General features: G+C 37.5%; 1 protein-coding gene, 1 long non-coding RNA gene and 2 pseudogenes across 2 annotated transcripts; 2 read left to right on the top strand and 2 right to left on the bottom strand.

Moving 5' to 3' along the window:
- Positions 1–416: 416 nt before the first annotated feature.
- Positions 417–11914, bottom strand: LOC131721085 (uncharacterized). The gene is made up of 2 exons (XM_059014311.1): positions 9175–11914; positions 417–1070 (listed from the first exon to the last, which is right to left on the bottom strand). The coding sequence occupies exon 1, from the start codon at positions 10186–10188 to the stop codon at positions 9241–9243; it is 948 nt and encodes a 315-aa protein (XP_058870294.1). The 5' UTR covers positions 10189–11914; the 3' UTR covers positions 417–1070; positions 9175–9240.
- Positions 5794–5912, bottom strand: LOC117417567 (5S ribosomal RNA; annotated as a pseudogene).
- Positions 6194–6301, top strand: LOC117417566 (5S ribosomal RNA; annotated as a pseudogene).
- A 3856-nt stretch (positions 11915–15770) lies between the features above and the next one.
- On the top strand, positions 15771–21082 carry LOC131721015 (uncharacterized). The gene is made up of 3 exons (XR_009319815.1): positions 15771–15903; positions 20289–20436; positions 20840–21082. It is a non-coding gene; the product is annotated as an uncharacterized LOC131721015 (long non-coding RNA).
- Positions 21083–22065: the final 983 nt, after the last annotated feature.

Below are 22065 nucleotides of genomic sequence, written 5' to 3'. Positions count from 1 at the left end.
AACCCGAAATGGCTCCTACTGCTATAAAATGGGAGTCTTATTTCCACCCCTGCTTATGTGCTTAGCCATTTTAATAGTGTGTTTTTGCATAGTTAAATTTGATTGCTTTTAATAGTTTTAGAATACAATTAATAAACCTCTTTTTGATAATTACTTTGTCTGGCTTCCTTGTCTGCGCTACCAAGGTGTTATAACTTATAACTTACCCCAGTGACACACACAACATGAATATAGTTGTTGCTTGGACATATCAAAATACTGTATTGTAAATATATATTTAGTTAACATTTAAATCTATTAATGTTACACATGGTTTATTCTTTAACTCCTAATAAGCATTATAGTTTAACCAGCTTGGTTATTGGACAATTCTAATGTATTCATTTAAAAGTAAAAGCATGTGCTCACTCACTCACAGATAGATTTACAAAAAAAAGTACAAATGGAGATTCTACAGAAGTGAATGGAAAGTTCTTGAATTTGCAGTTTGTTTATTTGAGGTAACACAGAGATAGTGATTAGGTGGGAACTCTTTCAAGTGTTTTCAGAACAAAGGATTCTGGCATTTTTATTTTACATTTTACAAAAACAGACTCTGAAAAATTGTCTTTGCAGACTGATAGTCTAGAAATATTCCATAAACTCTCACAGGTTATTCCACGTTGGCCAAATGTGTAACTACATATATAAATAATATGCAATATGTGTGTGTCTATTGTAACATGAGCCTTGCGGCTCGGGTTCGTTGGCCCTTTAAAAACTTGACCCAGCACAGCAGACTGATTTTTCAGCGCTTATGCGCAATTCTTTTTAATTAAACACAAAATAAAACAAACACAAAATAAACACCTAACTCCGATTTTGGAGCGCTGACTACACAGATTATTCCCTGACTAACTCGCAGGACGGCTAAGCCGTTTCCCCGCCAAACACAATAAACAAAAACCACACAGGTTTCATACAGCACACTCTTCACCTCACGACTTCCAGGAAGCATAGCACCTCTCCTGCCTCCTTCTCCTCCACAGCAGCCCTGAGTAATCTAACTGCCTGTCCTTTATACCCTGCACCTGGAGGATAATTAAACAATAAAACAGTTAAAACAATGAAACAATTAAATTAAACAATTAAACAAACGTGCCTACGCACATGTTTTCCTCAGGGAGGCTTTAACCCCCTCCCTGCTGTCTCACACTATATATATATATATATATATATATATATATATATATATATATATATATATATATATATATATATATATATATATACACACACACACAGTGTATGGCAAATGAAAAACACAGTAATATTAAGGTGGACCTTCGATGGACAAGAAAAGAAATAGAATTTTTAGATACCACAGTAAAACTTGAAGAAGGTTCAATTGAGACTGACCTCTTCTGTAAACCTACTGACATGCACCAGTATTTACACATGTCCTCTGCACATCCGACACACACTAAAAGGGCAATCCCAAAGGGTCTAGGAATAAGAATACGAAGAATATGCTCAAAAGAAAGTGACTATGTAAAACAAAGAAATGTATTAAAAACACATCTTAAGGGGGATCACGTGACCTGCCGACAGGAATGGACGCTTAAGTCTGCTACTGCCTTCCGCCCGACAGTTTTTTTTCCTTTAAAACTTTATCCGGGCATTTTTCAGCCACTTAATTCGATAAAAGTTATCGAAAAGTTAAAGGATTTGACTACTGACCTCCCCGAGTCACAGCTGCGTGCTACCGTTGCGGAGTTGCTGAAACAACAGCTCGGGGATTTGCAGCCCCTAATGAGACAAGCGATTCGGGAAGAACGTCACGGTTTAATGGAGAGGCTCGGTTCCTTGGAAAAGGATTTGAAAACATTTACTTCTAAGTTTGACAATATGCAGGTAACTGTTCGGGCGGTCAAACAGGAGTCGGCCGAAACCAGACTCTGTTGATAAATTGCAGGAGAAGCTGATCCAGTACGAGGACAAACAGCGCCAAAATAATCTAAGGCTTGTGGGGTTAGACGAGGGCGAAGAGAGGGATGATCCTATCAAATTCCTCCAACGTAATCTTCCTAAATGGATTCCAGCTTTGGAGGGCAGATCTATTGAGATCGAAAGAGCCCATCGCATTTACAGCGGAAAGGAAGGCCGTAGAGATAGGCCGCGCACTTTGATTTTCAAGCTGCTGCGTTACAACGACCGCCAGGCCATTCTCGCTGGAGCTCGGAGCAGCTCCACTCTGCAACACGGTGGCGGTTCACTTCGCTTTTTCTCAGATTACAGCAATATCACAGCTCAGAAGAGACGGGACATGTTGCAAGCCAGGAAACGTCTGATTCAGAAGGGGATCAAGTCTTTCCTGATTTATCCAGCTCTGGTTAAGGTGTTTCATGGGGGGAAAACACTGGTTATTTAAAACACTTATGGAAGTTGAAGATTTTGCGGTCTCTTTGGAGTCTGCGGGTTCTATTTCGGCAATGGACGCAACTCAGCAAGGGATCTGAACTGTTAAACGATGTCCGAAGTTAACCGGGACTTAAGGTTTGACAACACTGTCATTACAGATTGCTCAGTTTATTGACAAATTATTTGTTAATGTAGTTGCATTTGTGCTATACTGTGAGGTGTTTTTTTTGGTTTGTTTTTTTTAATATATTTCTGTGGGGTTAGGTTATAAGGTTAAAAAATAATAAGCCGATATACATATATATTTTGTCTTGTGGTTGACTTGGAGTCGGGGCGGGGGTTTAGAGATCAGAGCGTTACCTTGCTGTGTTGGGGGGTCACGGATCAGCAAAGTTTTATGTTTTTGGCAGATAAGAGAGTTATTTATACCTCTCTGCTGACTGCCTTGTGTTTATTGTTAATATGTCTCAGTGCTGTCTTTCTACGGATCGGTTCTTTATTGTTGTTCTATTTGCCAATGCTTGCCTACAATTATATTGTACTGTTTTGCATACCATATATGTCCGATTTCTATTTTAACTGGTATGTTATCTTTTCACACAATGTGCTGGCTGCTGCAACCAGTAGAATGCACCCTGTATCTGTCTTTATTATGTTTGTTTTCTTGAGAGAGAGGTTTTCGTTTGTTTACTTTGATCCACCATGATGGCTGATATTAATATTGTATCTTGGAACGTCCGTGGCTTAAACACTCCTGTTAAACGCACAAAGTGTCTAGATTTTTTGCGCCGTAAAAGGATATCGATTGCACTAATACAGGAATCTCATCTTAAATCTGATGACATTCACCGCTTTCAAAATAAACACTTTCGTGTTGCAGCATGCTCTTCTGCAAATAATAAAACAAAGGGGGTTCTTATATTGGTAAATAGGAAACGAAAACTTTCTGCTGAAGGATCTGGGGGTGACGACTCAGGGCGTTTTGTTTACTTGCTAGGTTCCTTGAACAATGTTAAATTTGCTTTTGTTTCAATTTATGCCCCTAATGTCTATGATAATAACTTTCTTCGTGGTATAGCGAATGCTTTTCTAGATTTCTCCGAGTACCAGTTAATAATAGGAGGAGATTTCAATGCAGTAAATAATCCGGTTCTAGATCGATCTAATCCCAATTCAGATGATAACTGTTTGAATTCGTAAGTGGTTTTTAATAATTTTATTAGAGATACTAACTCGCGGGATATTTGGCGTTTGAAGAATGAAAATGCAAGGGACTACACATTCTTTTCTGCTCGATACAAAACCTATTCTCGGATTGACTATATTCTTACCTCATCTACACTTATTGAATATGTGACAAAAATGGACATACTGCCAATATTAATTTCGGATCATTCCCCTGTACTGTGTAATATGTCACCTACAATACGCCCTCCACGTGCAAAGAGATGGCGCTTTAATACTTCTCTTTTACAAAATTCAAGCTGGGGTTTTCTCCTGATTGGGACAATGTATGGAACAATACATTTTTAGCTTCCAAGAACCCAGCTCACCAATTAATACACTTTAAACTTATCCATAAAGCATATGCTACTCCATACATGCTTTTTAAAATGAAAAGGTCCCCTAGTCCGCTCTGTACAGTTTGACAGGCTGGTGCAGTGGGCTCATACCTACATATGTTTTGGGAATGTCCGATTGTGGCTGCGTTCTGGGACAGTGTAGCTCAAACTATTACTGAGCTGACGAAGGTTCAGATCATAAAAAATCCGGTTGCATTTCTATTGAATGATGACTCCTCCCTGGGCCTTTCTCAACACCAGAGCAGGATACTTCTGGCAGGGTTAACTGCAGCCAAGAAATCAATTTTACGGCTTTGGATAGACCCTACTCCTCCTATGATTGCTACCTGGCTCTCGGACTTTAGAAGCATTGTTTTTTTGGAATGCTCCACAGCCAGGATTAATAAGGCACGTCTGACAACCATACAGGCATGGAGTGCAACTGCTGCCGATTTGGCTACGCTGATGTCTAAATGATTTGGGCTTCCTTTCCACTACCTTCATACTAGCTTCTATTTTTGGTATGTAATTTTATTTTTAGATAACAATATTGTAGTAACTTTTTCTTATTTATTTTTTCTTATTATTTTAATGTGCAAGCATTGGTAATATTGTAAATAGTTTATATTATTTTAGTTTTTATTATTTTAGTTTTTTATGCTTTGTCTCTGTTATTAAAAATAATAAAAAAAACAATTGATCACAAAAAAACATATCTTAAAAAAAGAGGATACAAAGAAAGAATTATAGAGACGGACTTAAGAAAAGTGGATAAACTAAAAAGAGATGATCTACTAGATTATAAAAATAGAGATAAAAAGGTCAAAAGAGTCCCATTAGTAATGACTTACACTAAACTTTTGCTCAATATTTCTAAGATAGTTTGGAAACACTTGTGGATTCTACATAATTCAGAAAACTTAAAAAAAGTATTTCTTAAGGCCCCAGTTGTAGCATTCAAAAGAGAAGCTAATTTAGGTGATATTTTAGTTCACAGTAAACATAAAAGAATAATTGACAAAATAGGTTCTACGAACATGTGCACCAGTAGATGTAAAGTGTGTAAATACATGGACAAAAGTAAAAATATAATTAAACATAAGAACACCACATATCCACCAAAAACTAATACTTACTGTAAAAATAGCATTGTTGTTTACTGAATAGCCTGTGAAAAATGTGATGAAATCAAATATGTTGGAGAGACTGGAACTACTTTATATAAAAGAATCACCTTTCGTTAATTAGAAATAAAAAAAATGAATGAACCAATAGTACAGCACTTCACCAGTCAGGGACATGACATAAATGATGTAAAGTTTGTAGTATTAGAACAGCTAAAATTAGACAATGCGACATATAGAAGAATAAAAGAAAGTAAATGGATAAATAGACTAAACACGATTATGCCAGCGGGACACAACAGAAAAGAATGAAGTAATTAACTTCAATAAATATGTAACATTTAAATAAATAAACAAAATTAATTCAAAAGTTGATGCGTTGGGGAGGCCAAATCAAGACTGATCCTCAGAGCCAGCTTTGCATGATATAATAAAAATATAAGTTGATATAAAGTAATGTTAATTAGAATTAATACAGATTCAAAGATAGAAGTAAAAATGATGTCACAATATACAGAACACCATTACATCATGTAAGAATAAATCATGGATTTGAATGTAAACAATAACAAGTAGTTGTCATGCCGTCAAAAAACTATAAATACCTCTTTGGTTCAAACACAGGCTCCCTTGAGAAAGATATGTACAACATATCGAAACGTTGGGCAGCTGGCTTTCAATGGTAACATGTAATTACAAAAACGTAATGCCTGCAGCACTTGGTATTCACAGGCAGTCTCTCATCCAAGTACTAACCAAGCCCAACCTTACTTAGTTTCTGAAATCAGACGAGATTAGGCTTATTCAAAGTAGTGTGGCTGCAGACAATTGCTGTTCTGCTTTTATGACTTTTATGTTAGGTGAGCCGGGGGTGAGTCCTCAGATATTTGTCCTCTGTTCACACATTTCACATTGTCGTCTGATCTCAGAAGCTAAGCAAGGTTGGGTTTGGTTAGTACTTGAATGGGAGACCACCTGTTAATACCAAGTGCTGCAGGCATTACATTTTACCATTGAAATGTATGAACAGAGGACAAAAAAAGGAAATCTCTGAGGAATCACCCCCGGCTCATCTAACATAAAGATCATAAAAGCAGAACAGCAATCGCCTGCGGTCACACCACCTTGAATAAATCTGATCTCAGAAGCTAAGCAAGGTTGGGCTTGGTTAGTACTTGGATGGGGACTGCCTGGGAAAACCAAGTGCTGCAGGCATTATATTTTTGTAATTACATTTTACCACTGAAATGTGTGAACAGGAGACAAAAAAAGGAAATCTCTGAGGAGGCCATTCAGCCCATCTTGCTCGTTTGGTTGTTAGTAGCTTATTGATCCCAGAATCTCATCAAGCAGCTTCTTGAAGGATCCCAGGGTGTCAGCTTCAACAACATTACTGGGGAGTTGGTTCCAGACCCTCACAATTCTCTGTGTAAAAAAGTGCCTCTATTTTCTGTTCTGAAAGCCCCTTTATCTAATCTCCATTTGTGACCCCTGGTCCTTGTTTCTTTTTTCAGGTCAAAGAAGTCCCCTGGGTTGACATTGTCTATACCTTTTTAGGATTTTGAATGTTTGAATCAGATCACTGCATAGTCTTCTTTGTTCAAGACTGAATAGATTCAATTCTTTTAGCCTGTCTGCATACGACATGCCTTTTAAAACCGGGATAATTCTGGTTGCTCTTCTTTGCACTCTTTCTAGAGCAGCAATATCCTTTTTGTAACGAGGTGACCAGAACTGAACACAATATTCTAGGTGAGGTCTTACTAATGCATTGTAGAGTTTTAACATTACTTCCCTTGATTTAAATTCAACACTTCTCACAATATATCCAAGCATCTTGTTAGCCGTTTTTATAGCTTCCCCACATTGTCTAGATGAAGACATTTCTGAGTCAACATAAACTCCTAGGTCTTTTTCATAGTTCCCTTCTTCAATTTCACTATCTCCCATATGATATTTATAATGCACATTTTTATTGCCCGCATGCAATACTTTACACTTTTCTCTATTAAATTTCATTTGCCATGTGTCTTCCCAATTCTGAATGCTGTCTAGATCATTTTGAATGACCTTTGCTGCTTCAACAGTGTTTGCCACTCCTCCTATTTTTGTGTCGTCTGCAAATTTAACAAGTTTGCTTATTATACCAGAATCTAAATCATTAATGTAGATTAGGAATAGCAGAGGACCTAATACTGATCCCTGTGGTACACCACTGGTTACCTCACTCCATTTTGAGGTTTCTCCTCTAATCAGTACTTTCTGTTTTCTACATGTTAACCACTCCCTAATCCATGTGCATGCATTTCCTTGAATCCCTACTGCTTTCAGTTTCAGAATTAATCTTGTGTGCGGGACTTTGTCAAAAGCTTTCTGGAAATCTAAATAAACCATGTCGTATGCTTTGCAGTTATCCATTTTCAATGTTGCATCCTCAAAAAAGTCAAGTAGGTTAGTTAGACACGATCTCCCTTTCCTAAAACCATGCTGGCTGTCTCCCAGGATATTGTTACCATATAGGTAATTTTCCATTTTGGATCTTATTATAGTTTCCATAAGTTTACATATAATAGAAGTCAGGCTTATTGGTCTGTAGTTACCTGGTTCGGTTTTGTCTCCCTTTTTGTGGATCGGTATTACGTTTGCTATTTTCCAGTCTGTCGGTACAACCCCTGTGTCAAGAGACTATTGCATGATCTTGGTTAGCGGCTTGTAAATAACTTCTTTCATTTCTTTGAGTACTATTGGGAGGATCTCATACGGCCCAGGGGATTTGTTTATTTTAAGAGCTCCTAGTCCCTTTAACACTTCTGCCTCTGTTATGCTAAAGTTATTTAAAACTGGATAGGAACAGGTTGACATGTGGGGCATGTTGTCCGTGTCCTCCTTTGTAAAAACCTGTGAAAAGTAATCATTTAATATATTTGCTATTTTTTTTTTCTTCATCTATGATTTTGCCATTTGTGTCTCTTAGACATTTAACCTCCTCTTTGAATGTACTCTTGCTGTTATAATATTGGAAAAATATTTTGGAATTGGTTTTAGCCCCCTTAGCAATATTGATTTCTGTCTCTCACTTGGCCTTTCTAACTTCCTTTTTGACTTGTGTTTGCAGTTCCAAGTACTCTTTCTGTGTACTTTGTTTTTGGTCCCTTTTAAATGCTCTGTAAAGTGCCTTTTTCGCTGAATATTTTTTTAATTGATCTATTAAACCATTTTGGCCATTTTGTTTTAGATTTAGATTTGTCTACTTTTGGGATGTAATTGTTTTGTGCCTCTAGTACTACATTTTTAAAGAACAGCCATCCTTTTTCTGTGGATGTTTTCTCTATTTTGCTCCAATCTACTTCTGTTAGTCTCCGTTCCATACCTTCGTAGTTTGCTTTTCTAAAATTGTAAACCTTAGCTTTAGTCATTACTTTTGGGGTTTTAAAAAATATTTCAAATGAGACCATGTTGTGGTCTGAGTTTGCCAATGGCTCTCTGACCTTTGTTTTAGTTATTCTGTCTTCATTATTTGAAAAGACTAAATCAAGGCATGCCTCCCCTCTAGTCGGTGCCTTGACAAATTGCGTTAGGAAGCAGTCATTTGTCATTTCCACCATTTCAATTTCATCCGTCGTGCCCCCCATTGGGTTTTCCCATTTTATACAGGGGAAGTTGAAATCCCCGTTTAGTATGGCTTCTCCTTTTCTACACGCATTTCGAATGTCATTGTACAACAGATTATTTTGCTCAGCATCTGAATTTGGCGGTCTATAGCATGCTCCTATTATTATGCCCTTTGAATTTGTGTCCATTATTCTGACCCATATTGATTCTGCATTGTTTTCTTTGTCCTGATTTAACACCTGGGCTTCAAGACTATTTCTTATGTATAGCGCTACCCCTCCGCCTCTTCTGTCCTGCCTGTCTTTCCTATACAGTGTGTACCCACTAATATAATATTCGTCTCCATCACTCTGACAACCAAGTTTCTGTAACACCTATCACATCGTAGTTACTTGTTAGTGCAGTAGCTTCAAGTTCTAACATTTTGTTTCTGAGACTTCTAGCATTAAGATAAATACATTTAATAGTTGTCTTACCTGAGTTGTTGCCCTTGTTTTGATGTGGTCTCCCTTCTTTTTTTTTGTTTTCTCCCCCCTTCCTTTCTAGTTTAAATGCTTATGGACCTCCTGAAGGATCCTTTCTCCGAGTAGATTGGTTCCATTTCTGTTTAAGTGCAGTCCATCCCACCTGTATAGATAGTCCTTGTTGTAGAAAGTGCTCCAATGTTCAAGAAAGGTGAAGCCTTCCTGTGTGCACCATGATTTCAGCCATGCATTTTGATTTTGTATTTCCAGCTGTCCATATGGTCCTTTGCAGGGCGCCGGCAGTATCCCAGAAAATACCACAGTTTTGGTCTTGTCTTTTAATTTCCTTCCTAGCTCTCTGAATTTGTTTTGCAGGGATCTTTGTCTGTCTCTTCCAATGTTGTTTGTACCGATGTGGACGACTACTACCGGGTCGCCTCCTGTTCGTTCTAGGAGCATGTCCACATTCTCAGTGATGTGCTTGACTGAGGCTCCTGGAAGGCAGCACACTGTTGTAGTAAGGGGGTCCAAACTGCGAACTGAACTTGCTGTGTTTCTCAATATGGAGTCCCCAACAATCATGACTTCCCTTCTTTTTGCTGCCTGGCCAGCACAGTTTATAGGGTCCTGGATGTTGTTCCTTTCATTCTCTTGATGTTGGTTTTGGTCATCTAAATGCTGAAATGGCTCAAATTTGTTGGCTGTCTGGATTTCAGGTGGTTGTGTTTTTCGAAGTTTCTTTTTTTCCCTGCTTCTGCCTATCTGAACCCAGCTGTTTCGACTCTCTTCCATCTCCCTGGTGTCTTTCATTCTACTAGGGGTGCAGACTTCCATGAATTGTGGGTGTGTCAGCTCCTCAAGCTCCTGTTGCTGTCTCATTTCCTCCAGCTCCTTTTCTAGCAGGCTTAATCGCTGAAGTAAGTCCTGGATCGTGCGGCACTTTACACAAACTTGGTTGAGCTCTGTTGGGTTTTCTCGGATTTCCCACATCATGCAGTTGTCACAGATTACTGGTTTGAAGACCATTTTTTTGGAAGTTTAGTTTAGCTTCTGCAGCTGTCAACCTGCTTTCAACTGCTTCCAACTGCGTTGTACTTGTCCACTTGTACTTCTCCCACGATGTCGCTTCCACACGCTGTCGCTGGGAAGCCTGGCTGCCTTTGTTTGTGTTTGTCCTGCGGGCTCCACTCCTTCCCCGTGTCCCAGAACGCCGCGGGATTTGAATCAGCTGCTCCGAGTTTCAGCTTGTTATCAGAAAAATACACGCAGCTGCAAGGCTTTAAGCTGCAATGTTTTCTGATTAAAGCAACTCCAGATTTAAAGATGTAATTCCTCCTTTCTGCTTCTAACTGCGTTGTACTTGTCCACTCGTACTTCTCCCACGATGTCGCTTCCACACCTTAGGAGTTATATAGGTTTTTCGTCTCATTGGGATACATGGGACGCCTCAATTAAATCCAATCATTAATCTGTTTAGACAGTTATCTTTTTTACAAATAAAAGATCCGGGCCAACTTTTCAGAATTAATTGGAGTCATACCAATAAATTCAAGACTTCATATTTGTCCAACTCCAAACCTATGATCTCATTCCTTGTTTTCCTCCGAGCCCCTCCTTTGTCTGAAAAGTCAAGTGAACCAAGGTTCCCAGGATCCTGGATTATTTGTAAACACTATTTTTTATATGTATTATATTTGAGAGATGTTTTTAATATATGACATCGTCTCTAATTGATTATATTTTGCTAAATTAAAGGTATGTGTTTCTTTTAACCTCATATTGTGTTTCATCGTGTTTTTAATAAGTCAGTTTTGATTCTATATACTAATGTCTAACAGAGTATTTGACAAAAGATTGCCTTATACAATATTCAAGTCAATTAGTTTCACTAAGTTTAAGTGGTAATAATTTTCATTACAATTATTTAACCCTTAAAAGATGCACTAACCAGGCTCTGACCTGTACCTGACTCTGAGAATATGCTATTGCAAGCAATCTCTTGTTTTTTCAAGGCCAAAGTCTGTGCAAGCACTTTTTTAGATATATGACTTATCAATGTCTGTTATGCAATCATTTTTGCATATTATTTCAAGATATATTTTTATCTGTGTTAAACCACTAATTCCATAAACCTTAATACTTGCAGTTTTTTTTTACTAAAGTGGAATGTGAGAAGACCCCTCCTTTCTCTACAGCCCGTACATCTCGATAAGGAGAGAGGCCCCTTTTTCAATGCTAGGCAGCAGTTTCAAAGAACCACATTATAATGACTCCATCTACCATCATTAGACAATAGTATAGTGGATTGATAACAAGGTACATTATTGTATATTATTACAAACTAACATAAAAACATAGCATAATACCTTTTATATTCTGTAATTTAATGTCTATTATAATGTCTAAAGGTCTTTTTGTTTAATAGAAGGAGAAAGAAACTGAACCAATTCCCCAATTAATTAAATTGAATACTGCTCCGGCTTTTAATCTTTTTATCACTACAGTAAAGTCATGAACAAGCAATAACACTTGTCAGTTTAAATAATATGTGTTCTTATTATACCAAATACTTAAAACATATTATTAATCCTATGAAATCAAATAGGTATTTTTAGTTTCAAATATCATTCTGTATAGAAAAGGTTAATCATTTATTTTATTAATTTGCATTACCTTTGTGTCTAATTTCTATTTTTTGACCATTATAAACTATAAAAAGTGTCAATTAGCACTGAACCTTTTTTTAACTATAAATGTGGCATTATAAGATGGATTTTTAATTGATGTACTTCAGTTTAACAGTCGCTCCTAGAATTTATAATATCACTTTATTTCTTTGGTGATTCCTTCTAAGATTTAAATCCAAATACAGGCCAGTATAAATGCATTCAACTTCTATATGCTATAATGACTGAACTAAGCTTGACCCTGTCCTTTGTTCATACAAAATCCAGCCGAAACAGGTTTTTTCCTTAAGACCTTGGTTGCTAAGTTTTAATTGTTGATTCATATGTTGCAAAGAATCCCTTCCAAATCTTGTCTTTGGAAACATAAATTTATAGGTGGGATTAACGTCCACTTTTTTTAGCCGAAATTGTGCATTTTTATCAAGCGTCATGCTTTCTAAAGATAAGATATACAAGCAATTAATCGTTTATTCTATATTGTCTTAGAACCGCCAAGGTTGTTAAATACTTAATTTCTTGACAAAAACGAGTAGACTGACCTATTTCATGGAGCAAGGGAGCCATCTACTGGCGATACAAGGATACACTCTCTTTATCCTTCTATGTTTCTCTCTTAAAAAACCCTGTTCTTTCATTTTTTATATCAAAGTACATTTCATATTTGAAATCGTCTAGTACATGTCCAGCATATCTGCACGTTCCCAGCAGGATTCAAATTCTGTACCAGGTTCAGCTCTAGTTGGTTCCATAACAAGTCCCTTGATCCAAAGTTTCTCTATCACAGGTGTGGATTTCCATGGTCTTATTTCATACCTACAAGATACTTGGACACGTTTAGCTGTACATATAATTTCTATATATTTCCTTTTTCATCCAGAATACTAAAGGAGGCCAAAACTCACTGTTATTCATATTTTCGGGCATCCAATTACTGTTCTGCTCCACATCACCAGTTAGCAGACTTAACATAACTGAATCTGAATCAGTTGATGAACTGTGAACTGTAGGTTACTGAGATCCTCCATGCAAAGGGGTCCAATGTTTTACTACGCAGAATAACTAGTTCAAGGTAACTTCAGCAAAGAGTATCTGCCGAAAGGTGTGTTGAAAGTACAGTATTTTGTGCTGTCCCCATCCAATTTCAATTGCCAAAAACCCTGTGAGGCATCTAGCTTAGCAGAGACGTTTGCACCTGACATCTCACTTGTGATTTCTTCACATTTAGGGATCTGATAGTGTTCTCTTTTTATGTTTGCATTTAAATCCTTAGGATCCATGCAAACTCTCAGTTCACCATTTTTCTTTTTAACACATACCATAGAGTTGACCCAATCGGTGGGTTCCTCAACCTTCCTGATAACTCCAAGCTTGGTCATCCTGTCCAGTTCTTTCTTTAGGCGATCACGCAGGGGTGCTGGAACTCTCTGTGGAGCATGAACCACCGGCTGTGCATCACTTTTGAGCTGGATCTTGTATGTGAATGGTAAAACTCCAAATCCTTTGAAGATGTCTGGGAACCTGTGCACAATGTCATCTACAGTGTCACTGTGTGTGTTTACTGCTACATTGGATGAGTTGATTCGGTAGATTCGTTGAACTAGATTCAAGTCCTCACAAGCTTTGTCACCTAATAGTGAATCATGTCCATCAGGAACCACAGCAGACATGAGGTGGTGTGCTTTGCCTTTAACCCTCACCTTTACTCTGTGTAACCCACCTTTGGCTACTTCTAATTCTAGGTTCGTATGAGCGGTTAGTATAACTAGAAATTAACAAAAGAATATTCGGTGTGTTTTTTTTTTTAACAGCTGGCATACATTTATTAGACAGAAAGGTGTACCATATAAACATATATTCAGTACCTCTTGTTTAAAATAATACAGTTAGTTTGAAATAAGAAGTTCTAATTAAAACCAATGTCCTTGTTGGTGTGTATGTAGTGTGAGTCGATATTCCTACCACTCTGTAGAACTTCGAGAAGAATGAAAACAGTCCTTTGAAATCCAAAAGAAATTCCAGGAAAAGGAAAAAAAGTAAATTTCAGGGTAGAAATCTTCAGTGTATCTTCAATAAGGTAGGCTCGCCACTCCTTTGCAGGAGAATTCAACTCCAGAAAAAAAAACCCAACCTAAGTCAGAAAATTGAGAATCATTCTAACAGGGTTCAAAATTCACAGAACAATAACCAATTACAGCATTTATGTACATTCAGCAATTTGTCTTTTTTTTAAGACGCTATAACTACTGCAATAACTGCAGCTTTCTTTTAAAACAAAAAAAAACTACTACTGCAATCCAGCAACACAATTTCAGTTGCGCTTAATTTTTAAGTTAACACTTTCCTGTAGCATACATACAAAATAAGATTAACTACTCTTTAGCTTAATATATATATATATATATATATATATATATATATATATACACATATATATATATATATATATATATATATATATTTTTTTTTTTAATAAAATATATTGCTATGCAACGTTTAACACAAGCTTTTAACCTCCATTGCTGTCTTTGTCTACAACAGTCTGCTATTTACAGAATTTTGTAAGTGTTTTTTCATGTGCACTGCACAGTTATCAAATATTTTTTCTTTTATCCCATTTACAAAATTAACTTGCTTAAAGTAATTTGAAAATCGGTATGTCAATATCAATTGAATTTATATATATATATATACAATAGATACATAAAAATACACCATTTAGGTTTTTTTTTATAAACACAATTGAATTCAATACCCTTGCAAATATCAACCGTTTAAATACTCTCTTATTTCTTTATAAAATAATATATATATATATATATATATATATATATATATATATATATATATATATATATATATATACTTTCCTTATCTTTAATACTGATACCAGTTTCGCTTCAGTATTCTTTCTTTTTACAACACCACATGTTAGACAATTATACAGTCTCGTTTCAGAATAATACATAAGTAGAAACTCACCAGGGTTTTTTTTCCTTCTTTAAAAGAAAATCGTCATCGGTCTCTGGTCTAAAGACTTCTTGAATAAAGAGTGCAAAACTTTTCAGAGTGAGATCAACTTTAGTTAGTCCAGCAATCAAGAACCTCGAGTTCCCCATGCGACTTTCACAAGATGGACGCTCTCATCTCCTTCTCAATCAAGAACCTCGAGTTCCCCATGCGACTTTCACAAGATGGACGCTCTCATCTCCTTCTCAATCAAGAACCTCGAGTTCCCCATGCGACTTTCACAAGATGGACGCTCTCATCTCCTTCTCAATCAAGAACCTCGAGTTCCCCATGCGACTTTCACAAGATGGACGCTCTCATCTCCTTCTCAGGGTGTCTACAGTCAATCAAGGCGGGACTTCCTGTTAACACTCATTTCTTAATCCCATTGCCTTCTGTACATAACAATTGTAACGGGGTTACACATGCATTTACCTTTGGTGTCAATGTTCTGTCCATTGTGCTTTCAGTAAGTCTGCCTTTTTGTGAATGACTGGCTTTTCTTTCATTGCACTGATGTCACTCACACTAATTAAGTTTGCTTTTGCGCCAGTGTCCATTTTGAGTGGAATTAACGCTCCATTGATCTACAGCGGCACAATCCATTTGTCCTCCATGACTGTATTAACGTGTCTGTTCAGGGCTTTGCATTCCTAAGGGCTGTGCATTGTCTGGTAGAGAAGTCACATGTTACCATACCCACAAAAAACGTGTCACTCAAATCTGTCTCATCGACTACATGCACAGTCTGCCCTTTCTTATGTTTGCCTTTTGAAAAGCATTGTTTGGCAAAGTGATTTTTTCCTTTGCACCTTGTGCATTGCTTACCAAAACCTGGGCATTGTCTTGGCTGATGCTGTGATCCACACCGTTTGCAGTTAAACATGCTTTTCTCAGTCTGTTTGGTGTTGCTTAATTGTCTGGGCCTGACACAGCGCCGACCACTGCGCTGTCACTCATTACTGTGGCACTCGTGTTTCCACTGAAAGTCTTAGCATGCTGCTGAGCTAGCTCACTGGCATGGCATATTTTTACAGCATCTTCTAAGGTAAGTTCGTTTTCTCTGAAAAGCCGTTCTCTGACTTTCTTTTCATAAACACCAAAAAAAAAATTTGATCATGAATCATTGGTGATTGCCAATCTGAAATATTACAACTTTGAGCCTTTAACTTAAGGTCATTTAAGAAGCTATCAGATGTTTCTCCTTGTTGCTGCATTCGAGAGGGGAACACATAACTCTCGTAGGTTTCGTTTTTTTTGGGCGAGCAGTACTCATCGAATTTCTTCATAACCTCATTTGCAAATACAAACGTATTATACACGTCGATGGCTTGTGAACCTGCTATAGTTAGCAGCAACGCTATTTTTCTCATGTCAGGTTTCGACTCCAATCCGATAGCCTAAATGTACAGCATTAAATGCGGTTTGAAAGCTCTCCAATTACTGTCGACATTTCCTATAAGTTTCAGTCCTTAAGGCGGCTTCAAAGTATCCATGACCAATGTATAGAGACTACTTCTGGTACCATGTTATGTTCACTAATGTTTTAATAATGAAATCTAATGGTTATTAATGAACAGCTAGCTTGTGCTAGTCCTTTATTGACATGCTTTCTTAAGTCCTTTTCAAAACTTCCTGTATCCTGGAAAACTACGTCATAACTTACTATCAAATCTAGTACTGACACCTTGTGGTCACGATATGTAACTGCATATCTTAAATGCAATACATCCCAACGTTATGTTTGGTTCGTGTTTTATCACTGGGGTGGGGGAACTGGACACGAAAATAGTCAAAAATGTTGCGTAAATTGTCATTTGTTCGTGCTATATTATGGAGGATATTCCCTGCCTGAATTAGAAATAAATGCATGAATGAATAAATGAATAAATGAATAAATAAATATTGAAATACACAGGCATTTATTTATTTATTTCGAGATTTATTTATTTATTTATTCATTCATTTATTTATTTCAAATTTTTTTTTTTTATTCATTCATTCATTTATTTATTTCGCTATTTCTTTTTCGATGTGGTCTCTGTATTTCTTTTTATTTATCGATGTGGTCTCCGTATTTCCTTTTCTTTTTAAATGTGCCACAACTGCTTCTGTCAATCACAGCCAGTGGGCGGTATGAACGACCACATTGGCTAATAATTAGCCAGTCTGGTGACAGTGCTGCTCGCTTATGCAGTGCTTGTACGTACTGAAGGGTCACAGCAGTCTGGTGACAGTGCTGCTCGCTTATGCTGTGCTTGTACGTACTGAAGCGTCACAGCAGTCTGGTGACAGCGCTGCTCGCTTATGCTGTGCTTGTACTTACTGAAGGGTCACAGCAGTCTGGTGACAGTGCTGCTCGCTTATGCTGTGCTTGTACGTACTGAAGGGTCACAGCAGTCTGGTGACAGCGCTGCTCGCTTATGCTGTGCTTGTACTTACTGAAGGGTCACAGCAGTCTGGTGACAGCGCTGCACGCTTATGCTGTGCTTGTACGTAATGAAGGGTCACAGCAGTCTGGTGACAGCGCTGCTCGCTTATGCTGTGCTTGTACGTACTGAAGCGTCACAGCAGTCTGTTGACAGCGCTGCTCGCTTATGCTGTGCTTGTACGTACTGAAGGGTCACAGCAGTCTGTTGACAGTGCTGCTCGCTTATGCTGTGCTTGTACGTACTGAAGGGTCACAGCAGTCTGTTGACAGTGCTGCTCGCTTATGCTGTGCTTGTACGTACTGAAGCGTCACAGCAGTCTGTTGACAGCGCTGCTCGCTTATGCTGTGCTTGTACGTACTGCACATATTTTGTTTTCCGGAAGGGCCTCTGCGATACGATCAACCAACTGAATATATGCATTTTCTCTGCAGTAGCCAAATCATAAGTTAGTTGCATGGGACATAAACTGTGTCTTTTTCAGTTGCAGGTACTGATAGTAAGTTTAACCAATAGGAGAGTCAAATATCTGCCAAGTTTTACGCAGTTGTCCAAACATAAGTAAGCAGCATCAAAGGATGCAGCAGCAAAGGTCATTCAAAATGATCTAGACAGCATTCAGAACTGGGCAGACACATGGCAAATTAAATTTAATAAAGAAAAGTGTAAAGTATTGCATGCAGGCAATAAAAATGTGCATTATAAATATCATATGGGAGATACTGAAATTGAAGAAGGGAACTATGAAAAAGACCTAGGAGTTTATGTTAACTCAGAAATGTCTTCATCTAGACAATGTGGGGAAGCTATAAAAAAGGCCAACAAGATGCTTGGATATATTGTGAGAAGTGTTGAATTTAAATCAAGGGAAGTAATGTTAAAACTTTACAATGCATTAGTAAGACCTCACCTAGAATATTGTGTTCAGTTCTTGTCACCTCGTTACAAAAAGGATATTGCTGCTCTAGAAAGAGTGCAAAGAAGAGCAACCAGAATTATCAAAAGCATGTCGTATGCAGACAGGCTAAAATAATTGAATCTATTCAGTCTTGAACAAAGAAGACTACGCGGCGATCTGATTCAATTATTCAAAATACTAAAAGGTTTTGACAATGTCGACCCAGGGGACTTATTTGACCTGAAAAAAGAAACAAGGACCAGGGGTCACAAATGGAGATTAGATAAAGGGGCATTCAGAACAGAAAATAGGAGTCACTTTTTTACACAGAGAATTGTGAGGGTCTGGAGCCAACTCCCCAGTAATGTTGTTGAAGCTGAAACCCTGGGATCCTTCAAGAAGCTGCTTGATGAGATTCTGGGATCAATAAGCTACTAACAACCAAACGAGCAAGATGGGCTGAATGGCCTCCTCTCGTTTGTAAACTTTCTTATGTTCTTATGTTCTTCTAAGCAGAGGCCGTTCACGGTATTCTGCATGAAAATTGAATGCGAGTGAGTAGCCAATGGGAAAGTGAAAGATTTGACAGCTGTCCAATCATTCGTGAGCAGAGGTGGGGTGTTAATATGCCGGATAAGCACTGAATTTCGCCGACTGTTATTGAGAAAAATAATACATTTCAGTATTTAGAATTGAATTTTCTCTATATATACTTTTTTAAATTTCACCAGACAAGGGAAACACCGTAGTAGATTTAGTTACAAATCCACTTTCCCTGAATAATTGTACTGGAGATAAGCGATCTTTAAAACAGAGTAGTGTTGATAAATTTGCCAAACTGACACAAAGCGAGACGGTATCTATCCTCTTTTATTTTAGTTTACTCATGGTTATTTGTGTAAACATGCTATTTACAAATATTTGCATTGCGTATTTTATATAAATTATTTAAAGAATAAGCGCAGTTACTGCCTGAGACTTGGCCTTATCAGAGTGAACCAAGAATAACTCCCACTAAAACTCTCTATATAACGTTATACTCTCTGTGATTTGAATTTGTACATATATATCTCGGGAAGGCAGTGTTTAAGATGAGAACCTATGCAATAGTCAGCATACCCGCAAACAGCCAAGTAAGATCAATTTATGCCCATGTCCAAATTACTTTGAGGACCACTGGACTAAATCAAAGTCCTGTGGCGCAATTGTTTTTTTTTTCAGCAAAGTATTTACAAAAATGGCTCAATATTACAATATTATTAGAAGAGACCTGTTGATTCTTGCTGATCACATAGATGCAAACTCTGTGTCTCAGGACTATATTCTCTACCATGTTGAATGGTTGCTGGAGCGATTAGGACAAGTGTCAGCAGTTACAGGTGATGATATAGATCCTGTCGTATTAGCTAATCTGGAAGAAAGTCTGCACAGACTCAGAGTTCGACAATATGATGTTGTGGGATACCGTTGTGAAAATGCATTGGGAGTGATGAAGAATGGCGAACCTGGATGTCCTTACTTAGATATATCAGTCAGCACAATCGAATATTACATACAGTCTGGTGTGACTGCCTCCGACTTTTCAAACTTGATGTCAGTGTCTGAAAGAACAATTCGGAGAAGAATGGAAGAGAATAATATTAGGTAAGAAAGAGTGAAATGCACACACTGGGTTTATGATTTATTTCAGAAGTGTTTTTGTTTGTGTTGTTTTTGCTAATAGAGTTTTAGCCAATTCAGTTCTGGGTGATGATGAGCTGAATGGTATTGTTTCTGAAATCCATCATAACCACCCCAATACTGGTTACAAAATGATGCTCGGTCACCTAAAATCACGAGGCATTCGGATTCAGAGTAAGGGGTATTGTTAGTTTTCCCCACTCCTAACTGAAACCACAAACGAACCAACATACACCAAGGAGTAACCCCTATTAGTAGTGGTTATTATAAGTAGAATCTATTACTATCTTACTGAAAATAAACAGTTGCAATTATTTTAGATTTTAGTTTGAGTTTAAAAAGCTGTAAAATGTAAAATACAAATCAACCTGTGAGTGATTTAGCACAAGGGTGTATGTCATTGTCCTGATGTTTTTTTGTAACCAGCATTTCGAGTACAGGAATCCTTAAGAAGAGTTGACCCAGAAGGTACTCTGATGTGCACTCTATCGATGTACACAGTGAGACGGAGAAAATACTCAGTGCCAGCTCCTAACTGTCGGTGGCATATCGATGGAAACCACAAACTCATTAGGTACCATGTTTGTCTTGAATTTGTCACCCTTGTAGTTGCATTTCACCTGGCAGTCCCACATTGAAATCCTCAAAAACAAATTCAAATTGAGTGAAATGCCTTCATGCATTTTTAAGAAGTGAAATTCTTGTTTTGAAATGTTGTGTAATATTGGCCTTGTTTTGAATAATGTCATTTTATGATGACAAATTAAAAAATTTAAATCTTTAAAACTTCCTGTATTGCAGTCCTAAAGAAGGTGTTAAAAACCACTGCCCCAAATTAAGAAAACAGGAACTCACCTTGTACTGCACTAATACAATAATAAAAAGTTTCAGAAACCCTTATTACTTTTAGCAATAGCTATGAAATGTCAGAATCATAGTGAGCTGTACCTGTTTTGAAATATCACTTTGTTATACAGGTGGCGTATAGTCATTCATGGAGGGATTGATGGGTTTAGCCGGCTGATTGTTTACCTTAAAGCTGCCACCAACAACCGAGCCTCAACTGTGCTTGAACACTTCATAGCAGCTGTCGATCAGTATGGCTTACCTTCCCGGGTGAGATCAGAGAAAGGTGGGGAAAATGTAGACGTGGCACACTTCATGGTGAACAGCAGAGGGGGGAACAGAAGTTCACACATCATTGGACGAAGTGTGCACAATCAGAGGTAAATATCAACTTAATATTACACCAGGTGGATGATGCTCCTTGTCAGTGGTACTATATTATCAATTTAACTGACACCTTCAGTAGCTTAAAGCTGTTAAACTGAAGTAGATTGAATAATTCCGGCCCTTTTAAATCACATGGTGGGCATGTTTTGGTTTTTTTTGTTGCAAGAATGAATAGCTGTAAGAAATCATGAGCATCTACCACTTTAACTGAAATACTGAAGAAGTAAGGAAAATATAAATTGTACATATCAACAAAAGAGAGGTCTTGGTTATGTTTTTGTTATTATTTTCCTTTTTTATTTTTAGAATTGAACAGTTATGGAGGGATGTTTTTAGTAATGTCCTGGATCTGTTCTATCAGATCTTCTACAATCTGGAGTCTGAGGGACTGCTCAATCCAGAAAAATGAAACACATCTTTATGCACTGCTTTGGACTTTCCTTCCACAAATCCAGAAGCACCTGCGTTTCTTCAAAGAGGGCTGGAATAATCACAAACTGAGAACAGAAGGTAACCAGACTCCAGTCCAGTTATGGCTGAGATACAACTCAGAATGGGCCAGAGAAGATCCTACTCAGGTAATACATTTTGTATAGAAAAAAAATGACGTGTCACAACCGGTTAGAATTAAAAGTATTTGAACTTCATTCTTGCTCAGGTCATGACTTGACTAAGCATTAGTTTATCGCACCCATTACAGGTCTGACATTCGTGTGCATTCAAAAAGAAATATTTACTACAGGCCACCATTTTTTGAAAAACATAAATAGATGCAGCATTTATAAACTGAGTTACATATCTTATTTAAGGTTAATGAGGAATATGGGATTGACTGGGCTGGACCACACAATCATGATACCGAGGGAGTGTCTGTCCCTGGAATTCAACTTCCTCGTCGGCTAACAGCAACAGAAGTCTTATCACTGCCCAATCCCGGAGATCAAAATGAGTGTGATTTGAGCATTTATAC

The sequence above is a fragment of the Acipenser ruthenus genome, chromosome 47 (assembly GCF_902713425.1).
Source record: "Acipenser ruthenus chromosome 47, fAciRut3.2 maternal haplotype, whole genome shotgun sequence".
NCBI classification, from domain to species: Eukaryota; Metazoa; Chordata; class Actinopteri; order Acipenseriformes; family Acipenseridae; genus Acipenser; species Acipenser ruthenus.
Note: the sequence above shows the minus strand (reverse complement) of the source record. Positions and strands in the feature narration are given on the sequence as shown.

Coding starts and splice junctions, on each gene's coding strand:
- LOC131721085 (XM_059014311.1), bottom strand. CDS start 10,188: ATGGTCTTCAAACCAGTAATCTGTGACAACTGCATGATGTGGGAAATC.